Source organism: Trifolium pratense, linkage group LG3, assembly GCF_020283565.1.
Source record: "Trifolium pratense cultivar HEN17-A07 linkage group LG3, ARS_RC_1.1, whole genome shotgun sequence".
NCBI classification, from domain to species: Eukaryota; Viridiplantae; Streptophyta; class Magnoliopsida; order Fabales; family Fabaceae; genus Trifolium; species Trifolium pratense.
This window is the reverse complement of record NC_060061.1, coordinates 38,463,668-38,480,397: the sequence shown is the minus strand read 5'-3', so window position 1 is coordinate 38,480,397 and position 16,730 is coordinate 38,463,668. Positions and strand designations below refer to the sequence as shown.

Here is a 16,730-nt window from a genome sequence, read left to right as displayed (position 1 = left end):
AGCTGAAAAGCTAGCTTATAGCTGATAGCTGAAAAGCTAGCTTATTGAAATTAAAGTGTTTGGTAAAATTAGCTTTTAAAGTGGTTATTAAATATAAAATTACATAATTGATAGTGGGTAGTTTATTTTTTAGAGTGGGTAGTTATTAAATTAAAGGGTAAAAATGGAATAAAGTGTAAAAAGCTATAAGCTATAAGCTCAAATGCTACTTGAAATAGCATCTGAAAAAAAGCTATAAGCTAGTACAAAAAGCTTGTTACCAAACACCTCTAATTTTTTGAAACAAGCTTATAAGCTCATATAATAAGCTATAAGCTAGCTTATTTGTGTTACCAAACAGAGCCTAAGCTCTATCACACGCCCAAGCCCACTAACATGGCAAAGGTTTCGCTCACAAACTTATGTTCGCGATAAATAATTATACGTCGCGTAAATAAATATTTAACACTAACCCAAAATATATGCAAATATATAAAATATCGATTTACTAAAAATCGGGTCGTTACAACTTAATTGCCAAAATTTGAATTCCTTAATGAAAGTAAGTGTAATTAGTTATATTTTGTTGGGGTTGATTGCAATGTAAGTCTCACATTGCTAATGAAGGAGAATAGGGCTCTGTTTGGTAAAAATAAGCTATAAGCTAGCTGATAGCTGATAAGCTAGCTTATAGCTGAAAAGCTAGCTTATAGCTGATAGCTGATGGCTGGTAGCTTATAGCTAAAAAGCTAGTAGAATAAAATTAAAGTGTTTGGCAAATTTAGCTGTTGTAAGTACAAAATGACATAAAAATACATGGTTAGTGGGTAGTTTTTTTTTTTTTTTTGTAAGTGTTAGTGGGTAGTTATTATAATTTTTAAAAAATAAATAAATAAAATTAATGAGGGTAAATATGGAATATAATGAAAAAGCTATAAGCTATAAGCTCATACGCTACTTGAAATAGCATCTCAGAAAACGCTATAAGCTAGTTAGAGAAGCTCGTTACCAAACACTTCACATTTTTTTCAAACAAGCTTATAAGCTAGTTCAATAAGCTATAAGCTAGCTTATTGGACTTACCAAACAGTGCCTAGGTCAAGGAAATTATATTTGAGAAGTCGCACATTGCTTAGAAAAGTGAAGAGTGGAGGAGCTTAAGGCTATATATAGAGACCTCAAGTTCCTTGTTTCAATGCACCAGTCAGTAGCACTTTAAGCTTATATCTAACTTTTTGTTTTTCTCTTGTACTCTTTTGTTAGAGTGTTGTGAGATGTAGTTAGGTATTTGCTTTGGAGAGTGTGATTGTATTGGGGTCATGAAGTGTTTGAGAGTGAAGTCTATGTGTTGTAACAATTTTCACATAGTGTTTATTCTCTGGTTGTCGGTTTTGACAACAACCGTGATTTTTTCTCTGGTTTGGAGTTTCCATGTTATATTCATGTGTTGTTAATTGCATTCTTTTATTTTCTCTATGCCTGTTTTTCCCAACAACTGGTATCAGACAGTTGGGGAGTCCAGGGGAGCTCGGGAGAATCAACGGGTCAATGCTCCAGGACCACAAGAGAGGGAGATGCCACATCCCAACCCAAAACCTTAAGGTGTTAGGTTAATGGGTCACCTCTCTTATAAATCCAACATTCTTCCCACACATAGTCGATGTGGGACTTAAACACTCACACTTGAAACCCAACATTCTCCCCCAAGTGTGAGTTCCCCCCACATACTATAGTTGATCCAAACCAGGATCCCCTCCTGCTCCCCCCACCAAGCCGAACCTAGGCTCTGATACCACTGTTGGGAGCCCGGGGGAGCTCGGGAGAATCAATAGGCCAATGCTCCAGGACCACAAGAGAGGGAGACACCACATCCCAACCCAAAACCTTAAGGTGTTAGGTTAATGGGTCATCTCTCTTATAAATCAAACATTCTTCCCACATATAGTCGATGCGAGACTTAAACACTCACACTTGAAACCCAACATATTTTAATATGAATTATGTTTCAAGTTGAAGGGTTTGAACTATTTTTTTTTATTTCCTTTAGGGCCCGGTTGGTTCGAGGTAGATGGAGGGTAGGGGAGGTGATGAGGATAATCTTGACAAAAAAGACTTGTTTTTATTAAATTCTTGTTTTTATAAAAAAAGATGTTTTTTTATTCTTGAAAAAAAAAATTAAAAATAAAAACAAAAAATCTCAATTATTAGAGAGATTTTATTGGTTAAAAAAAACTTTTTTTTATAAAAATGATTTAATAAAAACAATTTTTTTTTTCTCTACCAAAAAAAAAAAAAAAAATTTTGTTTGTCAAGATTACCCACATCACCTCCCCTTCCCTCCCCTCCATCTACCTCAAACTAATCGGACCCTTAGTCACAATCGACATTATTAGTTGTGACTTCTTAGTCATTTCATATGAACTAAATTTCTTAAGTCATAATTAATCTAACTAGTTGAAGTTTAATTATTTGATTGTTAAGTCAGAGCCAACTAGACTGAAAGAGACTAAGGAGATCAAATATTTTCAATCCGACCATTCAACTTGAGAATTCAAATTGCGACAATCTTTAGTATTTTTCAAACCATGAGATGAGTTAAATATGAATTTTCATAACAATAGATTTCTTGAGTAAGTTAGTCCAACAATATGAAATTGAACCGTCAGATTGTTAAATTCAAATTCTTAAGTGTTTATAATACCAATTAGGTCATGAACAGATTGACTGAGATGAATTGATTCCATTGGTCACAGTTGAGACTTAACAGTCATTTCTTATGAACTAGAGGTTTCTTAAGTCCTATAATCTAACTAGTTGAGGCTTAATTGTTTGATTTTCGAAATTTGAATTCTTAAGTGTTTCTCATTCCAATTTGGTCAAATTGAACAATTAGATTGATAATATTTGATCTCCTTATTCTCTTTCACTCTAGTTGGATGTAACTTAACAATCCTTTCATAATTAGGTTTCTTAAGCAATAGTTAGTCCAACAATATGAGATTAAATTATTATATTGATGAAATTCAACTTCTAATTAAGTGTTAATTATACCAATTAGGTCAAGTTGAACAAATTAAAGAAGATGAACAGATTGACTGAGATGAATTGATTTCCTCGGTCACAATTGAGAAAATATGATTCAACTTGTTAATTAATTGTTAGTTCAGTTAGTTGAGATTTAATCATTAGATTAGCGAAACCATAATTTTTAAGTATCTGCTGTATATAATTCCAATTATGTGATATCAAACAATCTATTTGAAATATGATTTAATATCGACGCTAACAGTTAAAATTTTTGTGAAATTAGTCTGTTAGTAAGATTAAAATTGATTTACTAAGGATAAAAACATTGTCAAAGAAATTTAAAAAAAGTATGAAAAAAAAAAGTAAAATAAAAATTGGTCCATGAGAGATTTAAACCCATGGCCATAGATTAACAAAACATACCGTACAAACTTACCACCAAGACAAATAACTATTTTTCTAAGTAAATCTATTTGTTTTTTTTTTTGACATAAAGTAAATCTTCTGTTTTAATTTGTTAAAAAAAAACGTAAACCTAATGTGAAGACAGCATCTCTAACCGGCTAACCCCATTATGCCGTCGTGCACAACAATGAACAATAATCAACAATATCTTTCAATTTTGATTTTATTTAGAAATACTACTATTCTAAGCAAAAATCAACAATATCTTTCAACTTCTTTTTTGTTTCCTTCAAAAATACTACCTTTCTAAAGAAAAATTAACAACATATTTCAACTCAAGTTACCGCGGCAACACGACAGTGGTTGTACATGAAAACACGTGTGATTTCTTTAAGAGCGTGTGATGCGGCGTGCTCCCCTTTACATGGCAATTGTGAAACTAAGAATAGAGAAGAAGACCAATTTTCCCAAACGTTGAAAACCCCTAAAAATAGAATATTAAAGAGCAGAGAAGAGAGACAAGAAAACCCTAAATAGCTCGGCGGTGGAAGAAGAACGACGCCGTGGATAGAGGCAGCGCCGCTGGGATGAGGCCAAAATTGAAACAATTAAAGAACAGACGCGAGAAAGAAATGTTTCAGGAATAGAGGGATTTTGACCTTTTGAAGAAACTAGATGGTTGCCCGTGCGTTGCACGGGTTCGATGGAGCATCATGTGTATATCAATCATGGATGCAACGTGCCAATGAAATTAGTCATAAGCATACGGAAATCATTTCGAGGGAGCATCATTATATATATCAATCATGGATACTATGAGCAAAGGAAATTAGTCATAAACATATGGGAATTAGGTAATTTAATTGTAATATCATTACCAAACAAATCAAAGCTCAATTGGATCATTCAAGTTAGAACCAACCCGGACATTCTTTTTGTTGTCGACTATCTTTCCTTTCATAAGTTTATTAAATTTAGCCTGCCGAGCAACAAAAAATGACTCCCAAATAATAGCTTCCGCAGAACAATGGCTCTTCCACTGAATGCACGTCGGAGGTATCAGACAATCATCTTTCAACTTGACATAGATATAATGACCGGGGATAGCTCCAAGACAAATAATTAGTGAAGAAGGGTTAGATGATGGGATGCCACACAATGGGAAAAATGTCTCAGATGCTCCTTGTTTCGTCAATTTCACGACAACTTTACGTAAAACAGTGGCTACAATATGCCCCATATCCGGAAACGTTAACCATTTTTCGATTAATGCAACACCGTGCCTCCTAGTCTTTCTCTTTGATGGCAAGAGTGCATTTGTGATATAAGTCAAACGATCCTCACCCCCATACAATTTCAAGTAGTCATTCCTATGGAGGCTCAACTCATTAATTATCCTCGCTTACAATTTCATTAATTCTGAAACGATATGATATAATATTGGTGTATGTGATATAATATTGTTCGACGCTTATAATTTCAAGTGAAGAATCACATCGAATTTTATAGTGGAGCTTTCAAGACCCATGACATGTATAAAATTAAATTTTTGCCTAAGAGCACACTGCACACTTGATTTAATTTTCTAATGTTTAGATGTGCATCTCAAATAATATAAACTAAGTTGGTCAAATTTTTTCATGAGTAGTACGTTAAGATGATGAAATTTAAAATCATTCATATAATCATTGATAATAGGATCAAGAAGTACATTGCATAATCGTTACATCCTCAGTCACGTCAAATTTTCTAGTTGAGCCTTCATAGACCTGTGACATGTATAAAATTTAATAGAAATGTTTATACTTCAACCTCTACTTATAGAAAGGTTACATCCAAAAGAGCAAACAAACTTAAAAACCAAATCATAATAAGTACAATACAAAAGTGAACCATCATATTGTTGGATGGCTCAGTCACATCAAATTTTGTAGTTGAGCCTTCAAAGACCCGTGACATGTATAAAATTTAATAGAAATGTTTATACTTCAACCTCTACTTATAGAAAGGTTTATAATTTTTTCACGATACTTCGACCTTCGAGTATTGATAGAGAGATTCATAATTTACGCGCTACTTATAAAGAGGTTTACAATTTTTTACGTAAAAATTATCAACCTCTAAGTACGTATAGAGAGGGTTATAATATTTGTGTATACTTCAACCTCCAAATATTGATAGAGAGATTTATAATTTTTACACGCTACTAATTTATATGTGCTACTTATAGAGATTTTTTTTTTCGCGCTAGGTCAACATCAAAATATTGATAGAGAAGTTTATAATGTTTACGCGCCACTTATAAGAAGGTTTATAATTTTTGCGTGATACTTAGACCTCCGAGCAATGATAGAGAGATTCGTAATTTTTACGTGCTACTTATAAAGAACTTTATAATTTTTTTTCGCGCCGCTCATAAAGAGGTTTATAATCTCTGCGCGCCACTTGTAGAGTTTTTTAATTTTTGCGCGCCAAGTCAACCTCTAAATATCGATAGAGAGGTTTATAATTTGTGCGTGCCACTTGTAGAGTTTTTTAATTTTTGCGCGCCAAGTCAACCTCTAAATATCGATAGCGAGGTTTATAATTTGTGCCGCCACTTATAGAGTTAAAATCTCTAAGTAAAAATTATCAACTTCTAAGTACGTATAGAGAGAGTTATAATTTTTGTGTATACTTCAACCTCCAAATATTGATAATTTTGTTTTCTCTTGATAGTGAAGTTGTTGAAATATTTTTAGCAACCGGTGGATAAATATCCAACGGCTTTGGTTTTATACATAAAGTATTATATATATAATACAACAATTTGGGGCAAAGTCTTTTATAATTGAGAGGTCATGCTTGCATACTCATAGAAATGATATAATTTATGTGTGCTACTTATAGAGAGTTTTTTTTTTAAATTAATTTTTTCGCGCTAGGTTAACATCAAAATATTGATAGAGAAGTTTATAACTTTTACGCGCCACTTATAAGAAGGTTTAGAATTTTTGCGTGATACTTCGACCTCCAAGCATTGATAGAGAGATTCATAATTTTTACGTGCTACTTATAAATAACTTTATAATTTTTTCACGCCACTCATAAAGAGGTTTATAATCTCTGTGCGCCACTTGTAGAGTTTTTTAATTTTTGCGCGCTAGGTCAACCTCTAAATATCCATAGGTGGTTGTTAAAAATGGAAAGAAAAAATTGGCCATCGATAGTTTTCATCTCTTCCTAAAAATTTAATCCTCATTGCAATCATTATGATGCAGATGAAGTCTTCCTTGCATGCACTATATTGTTTTTGCTATTAATTGGTGGGTATGATATTTAGGTGTAGAAAAGAAAATGTTAGATGCTAATTAAAATGTTGCATGCAATTTTATTGGGTAGATGAATTTTTTTTCCTATTGTGATCATGGTTGCTTGATATGATGAAGCTTATTGTATTTTATAATTGTTCATGGTGATACATCAATCTTTTTTCTCTATTTGAAGTTGCAAGTTTGATTTTTCTTCATGCATGATGATCTTTAGTTTGGTAAGTTGATAAAAATACAAACTTGCTACCAAAATAAAACATTTGCACTATGATCTTCAAACTCATAGGTTTGCATCTTGAAATGTATGCATGACTATGGATCATGGTGGAAGAGGGGATGGTTCAAAGCCATGAGAGATTAGAAAGGTTAATGAGGTGGGGAGATGGAGAAAGTTAGAGAGAAGTAGTGGAGGTGGTGGTTTTGGGAAGAAGATGAAGATTTAAGGTGTTGTTGGTTGTGAAAGGGAGAGAAAAAATTGATGTGTGTGTGTGTGTGTGTGTGTGTGTGAGAGAGAGAGAGAGAGAGAGAGAGGTAGTGGTGGTGATGGTGGTGGTTTTGAGAAGAAGATGGAGATTTAATGTGATATATGTTGTGAAAGAGAGAGAAAATTGATGTGTGTGGTGTGTGTGGGTGAGAGTGAGGGTGGTGGATGAAAGGTTAAGCTAGTGTGTGTATTTGATGGATTGAAAATGGTTTATATAGAGTGTTTGAAAGTGAAGATGATAGATGGATGCTAAGTGAAGCTTTTAAAACCAATGAAATTCTCACACTTGCAATGCAATGAGGACAAGAGAAACATAGCAAATGGTATTATGCAAAACCATGGATGGATAGTAGAGAATGAAGTAGAAGCACTACACTTGTCACTTAGGGTGTCATTTGACTTGAAGAAGATTGAGTGATCACCAAGGCACAATTGTCACATAGTGTGATAGTTGACTTTGTGAAAGAAGTGAATTAAGTAGCAACAATTTCCAAGAAACCTACAATGACACATTGACTTTGTGAAAACTTTTTGAGTGATCACCAAGACACAATTGTCACATAGTGTGATAGTTGACTTTGTGAAAGAAGTGAATGAAGTAGCAACAATTTCCAAGAAACTTACAATAACACATTGACTTTGTGAATGTGACTTGGTTGGATGGTAAGCTAGACATACATGACATGGATGATGAAGGATTTCTTGATTGGTCATGGATACATGGATGATATGATAGACCAATCTATACATGACATATTCACATGGGATTGATACATAAATGGCAAGATGATACATGTTTCCATATGATGATCTAAGCAATACATTGGATGCACATGACCTTCTACCTAGGCAAGTGGAACATGATCATTGGATGGAAATTGGCAACATATGAGTGGATGAAATTGGCAAAACATGATTTGACATTATGCAAAGTTGTTGATCACCAATTGGCCAATTCAATTAGGGTTTCATTAGGGTTTCCATTTTGAACTTCTAAGTCTACCATCTTTTAGTATAACTAGTAACCGCCCCGTGCGATGCACGGGTTTGTAGTAACCTCATTTATATAACAATCATGGTTGTTGCCAATCATGGTTGCTATGGGTCAAAATAAGCATATCGATATTAATCAAATTGGTTCATTCCACATCTAGTAATTTAATTGCAATATCATTACTTCAAGCATCTCTATTAAACTCGTAGTTTTAGCGATTATCTTAAAAATTATAAAGATATTAAGTTATATGTAGAGGTTAATATATGGTGTAGATACTAAGAAACTATCTATTAAAAGTTGGCCTTAAGCAGAGACAATTTTTTAAACTCTATATGCAGCGTGCATAAATTATAGAAAGCGCCCATAAATTACAGGCATATATATTAGAAAGATACAAAACCTCTATATTAGAATGAAAAAAAATTACAAATATATATTGATAATCGGAGAACAATAAAAAAAAATTGTGAATCTCGATCGACATCCAAAAGTTTATAAATCGGGTAATAAAGTAAGACATCAAATTGTTTGACACTTTGATAATCCATTCTCAAACCCTTCCAACTGTGTTATGTAAATGATAAAACACTAATGATTTGAACTTATTCAAAGAGAAAACACAAAAAAAAGAAATTGAATTGGAATATGAGTACTATAAAATTGAAAACCTTGAATGCAAATTGAACACATTTCATTAATAAAAGTAAACTGAAAGTTAGATAGGAACCATGATGAATACTGAATCACACTAGTATGATCCAAGAAGAGAATTGGATATCAGGAGCGTTATATGGCACACGTTCGTTTACTCCAATGTTCTTCAGAGTTGTGTCAACCCGACGCAAAAACTTTGGGACTCCTTTCCAAATTGTCTCATGAAAGTAGCTCATTCCTGCTCTCATTTCATCTTGTGGTGTAGGAGGAGTCCTTCGAATTTCATCAGTGCGAAATGCAGCTTGAATCTGTGCATGAGCAAACTTCGTTAGAGCTGTAGGTGTACTGTAAAACAAAAATTCTAACCACAAAATCATTCCCTAAAATGTGAGTAATGGAATCATAAATTGAATAAGGAATCAACAATCAAGCATGTACCTCTCTTTGTAAAGCCTCATCAAGCTCTTGCTTATCATCTGGTGTTATGTCTTTAGCATACAACTGTGTTAAATTGTTCCTTATCCTGCACATGAAAACAATGCTTAATAACACAAAGACTAATCCTTAATGCAGAAATTGCCATAATTCCATAAATTGTAATGTATAAATTATTCAAATACGGTCCTATTTGGATAAACAACTTATTCTTAATTAAGTGCTTATATATAACATAAGCTACTTCTATAACTGTTTTCATATAAGCTATAAACAGTTTTCATAAGCTGTACATGGGAGCTTATGGAAAACAGCTTATGGTCATCTCAGAAGTTGTTTCCAAACAGTCCCACAAATGCCTCCGTAGGTAAACTCAATAGTCGTTAGTGTTGTCCCAGAAGATCAGTAAAAAATAATTATAACGAACATGACGAGAATAAAATACTAACCGGATCAATTGTACCATTAGGGAACAACGAATAAAATAGAAGTCTGTCTCCCTTCCGTGGCTTTATTTTTAAACCAACACAATCCTCAAAATCATAGCTACTGTTCATGTTGGATCCATTCTACACAATAACAATGCACGAATTACAAAAGTGTGCGGCTAGAAAATGGAAAATATTATGTGAATCAAGATGTAGTGACCAAATAAGTTTTACCTCATATGGAAACATGGTCTCCCCACCTTCTTGAACATCTGTTAAATACAGCAAAAATGAAGCCATCTGCATGGTAACCAGAACTCATAGTCTAAAAAACATCTAGTTGGATACACAACCAGTATGATAGGGAACCAATCAGTGCAAATGAAAAAGTATGAGTTTTGTTCTGACATACCCTTTGGGTCTCTTGGGGGCCATATTCAGCAGGATTGAATGCGTCATAGTGAGAATCATATTTTTGCCTGACCTCATAGCGGAGGATATTGAATGCCTGAAACACGGTGATTCCTCAGATAGTTTAGAAATCATCCTGAAAAGAAGAGGTTTACAATTTCAACAAAATCAAAAAGCACCTGATTGAATATGAAAGGAACCTAATACTTATATTTTAGGATTTAATTAATAATAGTATACATTGACGGTGTGATATCCAATGATGATATCTTGTCATATTATGATTGTGCAGAAATTTTATTCTTCCTCCAACCACGAGGAACAAAATTACGGTCTGAAATGGTAAAAGTTTATAAATTGATTCACTGAATTCCCCTTATCCAGTCTCACTATAATGTTTTAATTTTAATGCACCATTTTCATCTACATGTGGGTTTGTCATGTAATGGAAACCTATGTTTGTTGCAAAAATGACCTCTTGGAAAGAAATGCTATTGTTATGTTGAACATTAAGTTCACTGTTAATATATTTGTTCTCTCACTCGGCCACTCCCTCACTCTTACGAGTGATTGATTTGTAGATGGTGGTGGAGGCTGTGGTGTGGATGTTATGGTGAAGGATGAGATGAGGAGGAGAAAGAGAGATGAAAGTGTGAGGATGTGAGAAAGAGTGAGAGCGTACGAGAGAGAGAGAGAGAGAGGGGGGGGGGAAGAGAGAGAGAAAAACTTGACAAATGAAAAAACATTGGGAAAGTAATCATAAAACCACAATTGTTTCCATAAACTACTTGTGCCAATTGTTTTTATAAACCAGCAATCTCAAAACCAGCCAGTTGTTTGCAGCAATCATAGGAGGGTCCACATGAGACATGCAAAGAATTATATTAAGCCATGTGTAAGATGGTATATGAATATAAACCTAAACCTAGAATGAATGTGAAGTTTGAAACCTAATTGAACCCTAAAATGAAATGAAACCCTAAATGGCATGGCAAAATGTGGTTGGTCAAAAGAAACAAATGTAGAGGATTGATTGGACAAGAATTTAGGGTTAGGAAAAAGGACTTGGAAAACATCTAATCCTTTAGTATATAAAGATATGAATATGATATGATATGATGATATGATTCCTGAAACATGATTTGAGATTTTAAAATTTAAAATTACAATAATCCTTATGAGTGTAATTTTGAAATTTTGTAAATTAAAAGAGTAATTTGGAAAACTTATATTTTAATAAGTCTTGAAATGACATGTTAAATTATCATTACACATGGACCAATTAAAATTATACATCTTAACGGTGTACCGGTACACGTCCACATAATATGTGTATCGGAGTGTTCACCTTATAAAAATATTTGAATTTAATTTATATGCACCGTTTACACATGCGTTCAATAATATAATGAAACATCATGTATTGTATTTAAAAATTCTTTACGTCGAGGGTGAAAAATCTTATTGGTTGTCAGTGCTCCGGGAAGTATCGGACCCGGATATGAGTATGAGTATGACATGACATGGTTGTGTTGTGTTGTGTTGTGTTGTGGAATGCAAAGATGACCTGAGCACAAACCCTACTTCTCAAAACACGCTTGACGATCTCATCGCATTTTCAATTTCAACCATGAATCATCATCATTAACCCTATCCAACAAATTCAAATCATGTATCTGAAGAAACCACTGTGGAGCCAAGGGATCCAAAACGAGAAACAAGATTCAACCGGTTCATCATCAGATCCAAATGCTTCAGTGGTGGAGCTCGTCAATTCACTACAACAGCAAAGGGTATATCGGGAAGTTACTCTTGCTCTCACTACCGGTCTAAGAGATGCACGTGCCGAATTCTCATTCCTCCGTCTCCGTGCTCTTCGTTCCATTCTCAATTTCCTCAATTCAATTGCTGATTCTGATTCTACTATTTACCTCTTTAACCTAACCCAATCCATTCCCCAACTCCAAGGTTCATTTCTTTTCTTTTTCTTCCACATCCATTCATTTATTTATTTATTTATTTATTATTATCGTTAATGTTGCTGTTTAATTTTCTGTCTGTTTATTTTAGTCGTGAAAAGAATGACCATGAACTTATATTTACAAACAATAACCGATATCGTCGTTGAAATTTTAAATACTCTGATGATGCACCGTAGAGCACTTGTAAAGGTGATCCATATGAGAATTTTCTTTCCTTGTTTTGGTTGTTACTTTGACTGCAGTGATTCCGGTTCTCTTTCGGCACTCGCTAAAGGAAATAGGGAATGATTACAATTATAATAAGGTAGGAGATATGAGTCATATATTTGGTGTGGAGCCTATGAAGTTAACTAGTCCATCTACTGATGATGAAATTGCACTTGCTCTTAGAGTCTTGGAAGGATGTTGTTTGCTTCACCCTCATAGTACTACTCTTTCCCATCAACACAATGCTGTTCAGGTCATTCTCATTTCTCTGTTTATTTACTAGCTTGCTTTTAGTGTCACTCCCTCACGTCATGAGATTAGTATGTAGTTCCCATAATTTAGATTGAAGGTGTGCAACACCATACACCAAATGTCCTTATGTTGAATCGCTTTCATTTTTTTCAAATTATTATCGGTGTCTCTATAGAAGTTGATTATGATGATAATTGATATAGTAGATTTGTTTTCCGTGTCTCTTATTTTTCAGGTGAAACTAGAACTCATAGATGAATAACTACACCGTTTGAATTATCTTATCCTATATTTCAAACAAAATAAGCAACATCGATGTGAATCTATCATGACATTGTTTTGCTCTATCAATCTTGTCATTTCCATTGTTTCTCAATTCATTCCATGAAAGTTTTTAGCTATCTAATATTTTATCAAATTTTTCGTATTTATTTGTTACTCTTACCCCAACTTCATTTCTCTCTAATCAATGGTTTGTTCAGAAACTATGGATTAGAGAAATTATGGATTAGAGACAGAGAGACATGAAACTTTTATTGTGGGATATGAGGAACAAAGGGAAGAAGATAAAATAGATAAAATATTGAATAATTACTTTAATAGATTAGATTGATGGGCAATAAATATGGAAAGATTGATAGAGGACAATGGCATATGGTAGTTTTCAATTCCTCATTGATGATGCATGGTTAGTTCGAGGCATAGTATTTGGTAGTTTAATTCGGTGTAATGTTCTAATTCAATTTTTAACATTTGGGATTTATATGAAATCCTTTGTATTTGATGTCTCTCAAGTCTCAACATTAAATTTTATTTATAGTCAATTTTTTTTCTCCTCTTTTAAGAACAAAACTATAATTTAGTATGAAGTACATGGTTGTTATTAGAAATCAAAGACAATTAATATTGATCGTCCAATGAAAGTCATTGACATGGATTATTTCTTGTAGAAAAACACTTAAATCATTCTTAGTCTTATCATTCTTTCTTTGATTAAATATGCAAAGAAAGATAAATGCAAGCCGTCATGAATATTATCTTTTTGAAAGCTGATTATGATAATAAAGTAGCCATAGAAGAGTCACGTCTAGGAAAACCCCTAATACCATGAGTGGAATTTGAATGCAAAATAAGCCATAGAAATAACTCTTTCTCATTACTCTTCAAATTCAGCAGAAAATAAAGAAATTGACCCTTAGATATGAGCATGACACTCCAATCAGATACTACAAATTACCGTATAAATAGGAACATGTATAAGGTGATCCCCCTCTTGTTTAGCAGTCTCTTAACTTAAACCAACTAAATAGATACCAACTTATTTATGAAAATTTTCTGCTACCTTTCAGGTTTTGTTGAATATATTATCCACCCGCGGAGTTCTTGAGCAAAGTGCATGCTTAGATGCTTTGATCTCATTGATGGTGGATTCATCACCCAATCAAATGGTACCCTACCTAACTCTCGCCCTTACATCACTTACAAATGTGTTTCATTATTCCATCATTCTACTGTTAATATATATTTCTTTTATCATCCAAATATGCTTTTATAAATTGAGGTTATTATTTCTTCATTATTTGTGGTTTAGTAAGGAAGAGTTGCTAAATAGCTACCATTACCAATAAAATGAAAAGAGTTTTGCTGCCTAGAGTTTGCTTTTTCTTTTTGTCGCATTTTGTGTGTGTTTAAAGAAGCGTTAGCCATCTGAGTGTCTCGGCTTACCTGATATGATTTTCTGATTGACGTTCCTCTTGATTCTTATCTGAGAGTGTCTCTGTTTGCTGCTAAAGTACATTCTCTTAGTTTACTGTTTGTAATTTTTCTCTCTTTTGATAATTACTTATCAGGATTTTGAGAAATGTAATGGGATTATGGAAGTTGCTGATCTTATAAGAGACAAACAAGTGGATGAAAATCTCAGGTACTGCTTCTTCTTGTTACAGCCAGTCTCATTCATTTTAATGCCAATATACTTGTCAGACAGATCTTCAGCTCTCATTTGTAGATAAGTAGTTTATTGTTGGGTGCTCTTATTTTGCTGGTAATGTTTTGTTAGTCGTATAATGGAATTAGCTTGCCTTCTCATTAATGCGATGTTTTATGTCAAGACCTGTTCTATGATATATGCAGAGAGCATTAGAATTTCTAATTTTGTTTGCAGTGATAGTTGATCATTTAACTTGTGACGACTCTTTAACGGCTGTAGGAGTTCCACTCTATGATTTTTGATAGAAAGTTCCACTCTATGATTATAAATATATAAATATGATTATTTGATTCTAACTATAATAAATGTCTATTATTCTGTGCGCTATTATCTTCTTTTTCCACAGAAAAAATTGCTGAAAGAAACTTAAAAAAACCTCATGACTTACTATAATCAATGCATTTCAACTCACCAAAATTCCCTTTATAAACTTGACAAATAGACCTCTGATTTGGCATCAATGGCACTGGATAACATTTTTATTTGGAACTCTTGATTTCTTCTATATCTTTCATACAAAAGGGCCTACAATTTTCTCAGCTGTTCTGAGATATCTTTATATTAAAGGATATTTTATTTCTCAGGTTAAAATGTGGAGAGTTTTTGCAGCTACTCATTGGACATGTCAATGGAAGAGATTCACCTCCTTTGGCAACTATACACGAAGACACAAGGCGTCTCCTAGGAGAGACATCAGCCTCCTTGATATGGGCAGCCAGTCAGTTTGGCTCTACGCTGGATCCAGAACAGAGACTCACTGCTCTCCAAATCCAGGCTCGCAGGATCCTTGAATCATTAGATTTGTATTGAATGTTAAAACTAGGGCCTGCAATTGTAGGAAACTAGTGAGAGACCAGTGTTATGTATGGGGTGACATTTGAATTTTACGCAGATGAGTAAAAATAATAACAGAACAATATATTGGTAAGGTAGACCGAAAACAACATTGACATCCGAATGCAAATGAAACAAGAGTAAAGTAGGGGTGCACAAATTAACTGGTTATCACACAAAAACGACATCCATATCCTTAACCAAATTTAAATAACCAGATATTTACAATATGGTTTTATCCCGACCATAAGTTTTGGATTAGATTGTCCATTTTTTTAACCAGTTGATAACATGGATGTCCATCTTTTTAACCAGTGTTATTGTAGGCGCAGGAAGTTAGTTATCGTGTCTGTAACTTTGGTAATACTCTGTATAAACACAAACTTTTTAACCAAATTTAATGAGCATTGCAATTTAATTTCACCTTAATTTTTTTTATCTTAATTAATCACAAATTTTTGGCAAAACAAAATAGCCAAAAAAGTAATCAAAGAATTGAAAGTAATTAAAAAGATAAACTCTTAAGTTAATCAAATTCTCATAGTAATTAATCACAACAACCTCCACCTTCCACCGCTACTCTCTCTCTCGGATCTCTCTCTCCACCGGCAAAAATGAAGCACTTCATGCTTCCAAGAAACGCAACCGCAAGAGACGCCGCAGAGCTTCCATCTTCATCAAGTCCCAGCACCTCCGCCAAATCCAGACCTATTCGCAAGCACAACCAAACCGAAGAAAACTCAGATCCCAATTTCACCGCACTGTATTCTCTCTCTCTCTCTCTCTAAAAAGTGGGTTTTTTTAAAATTGTCTCTTTTTTTTTTTATTTTGACAATTTTTTTTTAAATTGTCTTAAAAACAGATTTTAACAGAAATAAACCGGTCCTTAAAAAAAACAGAAATAAACCGGTTTTTAGTCTTTGATTTCAAAATAACCGGTTAAAATTGGATTTAAAAAAATGATCGCTTTTAAACTGGTTTTGTTAAATTAACCGGTGATGTATCCGTAACCAAATTTATAACCAGTTTTATAACCGGTTTATAATAAAATGAGGTTATGGTTATGAATCCAACTCCAATTAAATGGATTTGGTTTGGATATGATTTGGTTTGTCAAATTATCCGACCATGCACACCCCTAGAGTAAAGTATCTACGTTAAAATGGAAATATGAAATTTCTATGAATATGATTGATATTCAACGAAGCAATGTAGGCTAATGTATGAATTAAAAGCACACCGATGTTGCATTGTTTTGAAAGAATACAAAATCCAAGAAAGAGCTGAACCCCGAACCACTTGATGGGAGGGGGCTGATGTTGCATTGGTCCTTA

At 33.6% G+C, this 16,730-nt stretch overlaps 4 protein-coding genes across 5 annotated transcripts; 1 reads left to right on the top strand and 3 right to left on the bottom strand.

The window, feature by feature from the left end:
- Positions 1-4,297: 4,297 nt before the first annotated feature.
- On the bottom strand, positions 4,298-4,651 carry LOC123915065. The gene has a single exon (XM_045966214.1). The coding sequence runs from the start codon at positions 4,649-4,651 to the stop codon at positions 4,298-4,300; it is 354 nt and encodes a 117-aa protein (XP_045822170.1).
- Positions 4,652-8,872: 4,221 nt separating this feature from the next.
- LOC123916422 (phosphoenolpyruvate carboxylase, housekeeping isozyme-like) lies at positions 8,873-9,414 on the bottom strand. Its single transcript, XM_045967879.1, has 2 exons — positions 9,296-9,414; positions 8,873-9,165 (listed from the first exon to the last, which is right to left on the bottom strand). The coding sequence occupies exons 1-2, from the start codon at positions 9,386-9,388 to the stop codon at positions 8,947-8,949; spliced, it is 312 nt and encodes a 103-aa protein (XP_045823835.1). The 5' UTR covers positions 9,389-9,414; the 3' UTR covers positions 8,873-8,946.
- Positions 9,415-9,674: 260 nt separating this feature from the next.
- Positions 9,675-10,573, bottom strand: LOC123915064 (probable prolyl 4-hydroxylase 9). Its single transcript, XM_045966213.1, has 4 exons — positions 10,546-10,573; positions 10,133-10,245; positions 9,955-10,020; positions 9,675-9,861 (listed from the first exon to the last, which is right to left on the bottom strand). The coding sequence occupies exons 1-4, from the start codon at positions 10,571-10,573 to the stop codon at positions 9,709-9,711; spliced, it is 360 nt and encodes a 119-aa protein (XP_045822169.1). The 3' UTR covers positions 9,675-9,708.
- Positions 10,574-11,569: 996 nt separating this feature from the next.
- LOC123916403 lies at positions 11,570-15,503 on the top strand. 2 transcript variants are annotated; one of them, XM_045967853.1, is made up of 5 exons: positions 11,570-12,099; positions 12,356-12,573; positions 13,922-14,020; positions 14,423-14,496; positions 15,147-15,503. In XM_045967853.1, the coding sequence occupies exons 1-5, from the start codon at positions 11,802-11,804 to the stop codon at positions 15,370-15,372; spliced, it is 915 nt and encodes a 304-aa protein (XP_045823809.1). In that variant the 5' UTR covers positions 11,570-11,801; the 3' UTR covers positions 15,373-15,503. The 2 variants fall into 2 exon arrangements, with proteins under 2 accessions (XP_045823809.1, XP_045823810.1); XM_045967854.1 differs by having other exon boundaries at positions 11,616-12,099; positions 15,172-15,503.
- The last annotated feature ends 1,227 nt before the right edge of the window (positions 15,504-16,730 follow it).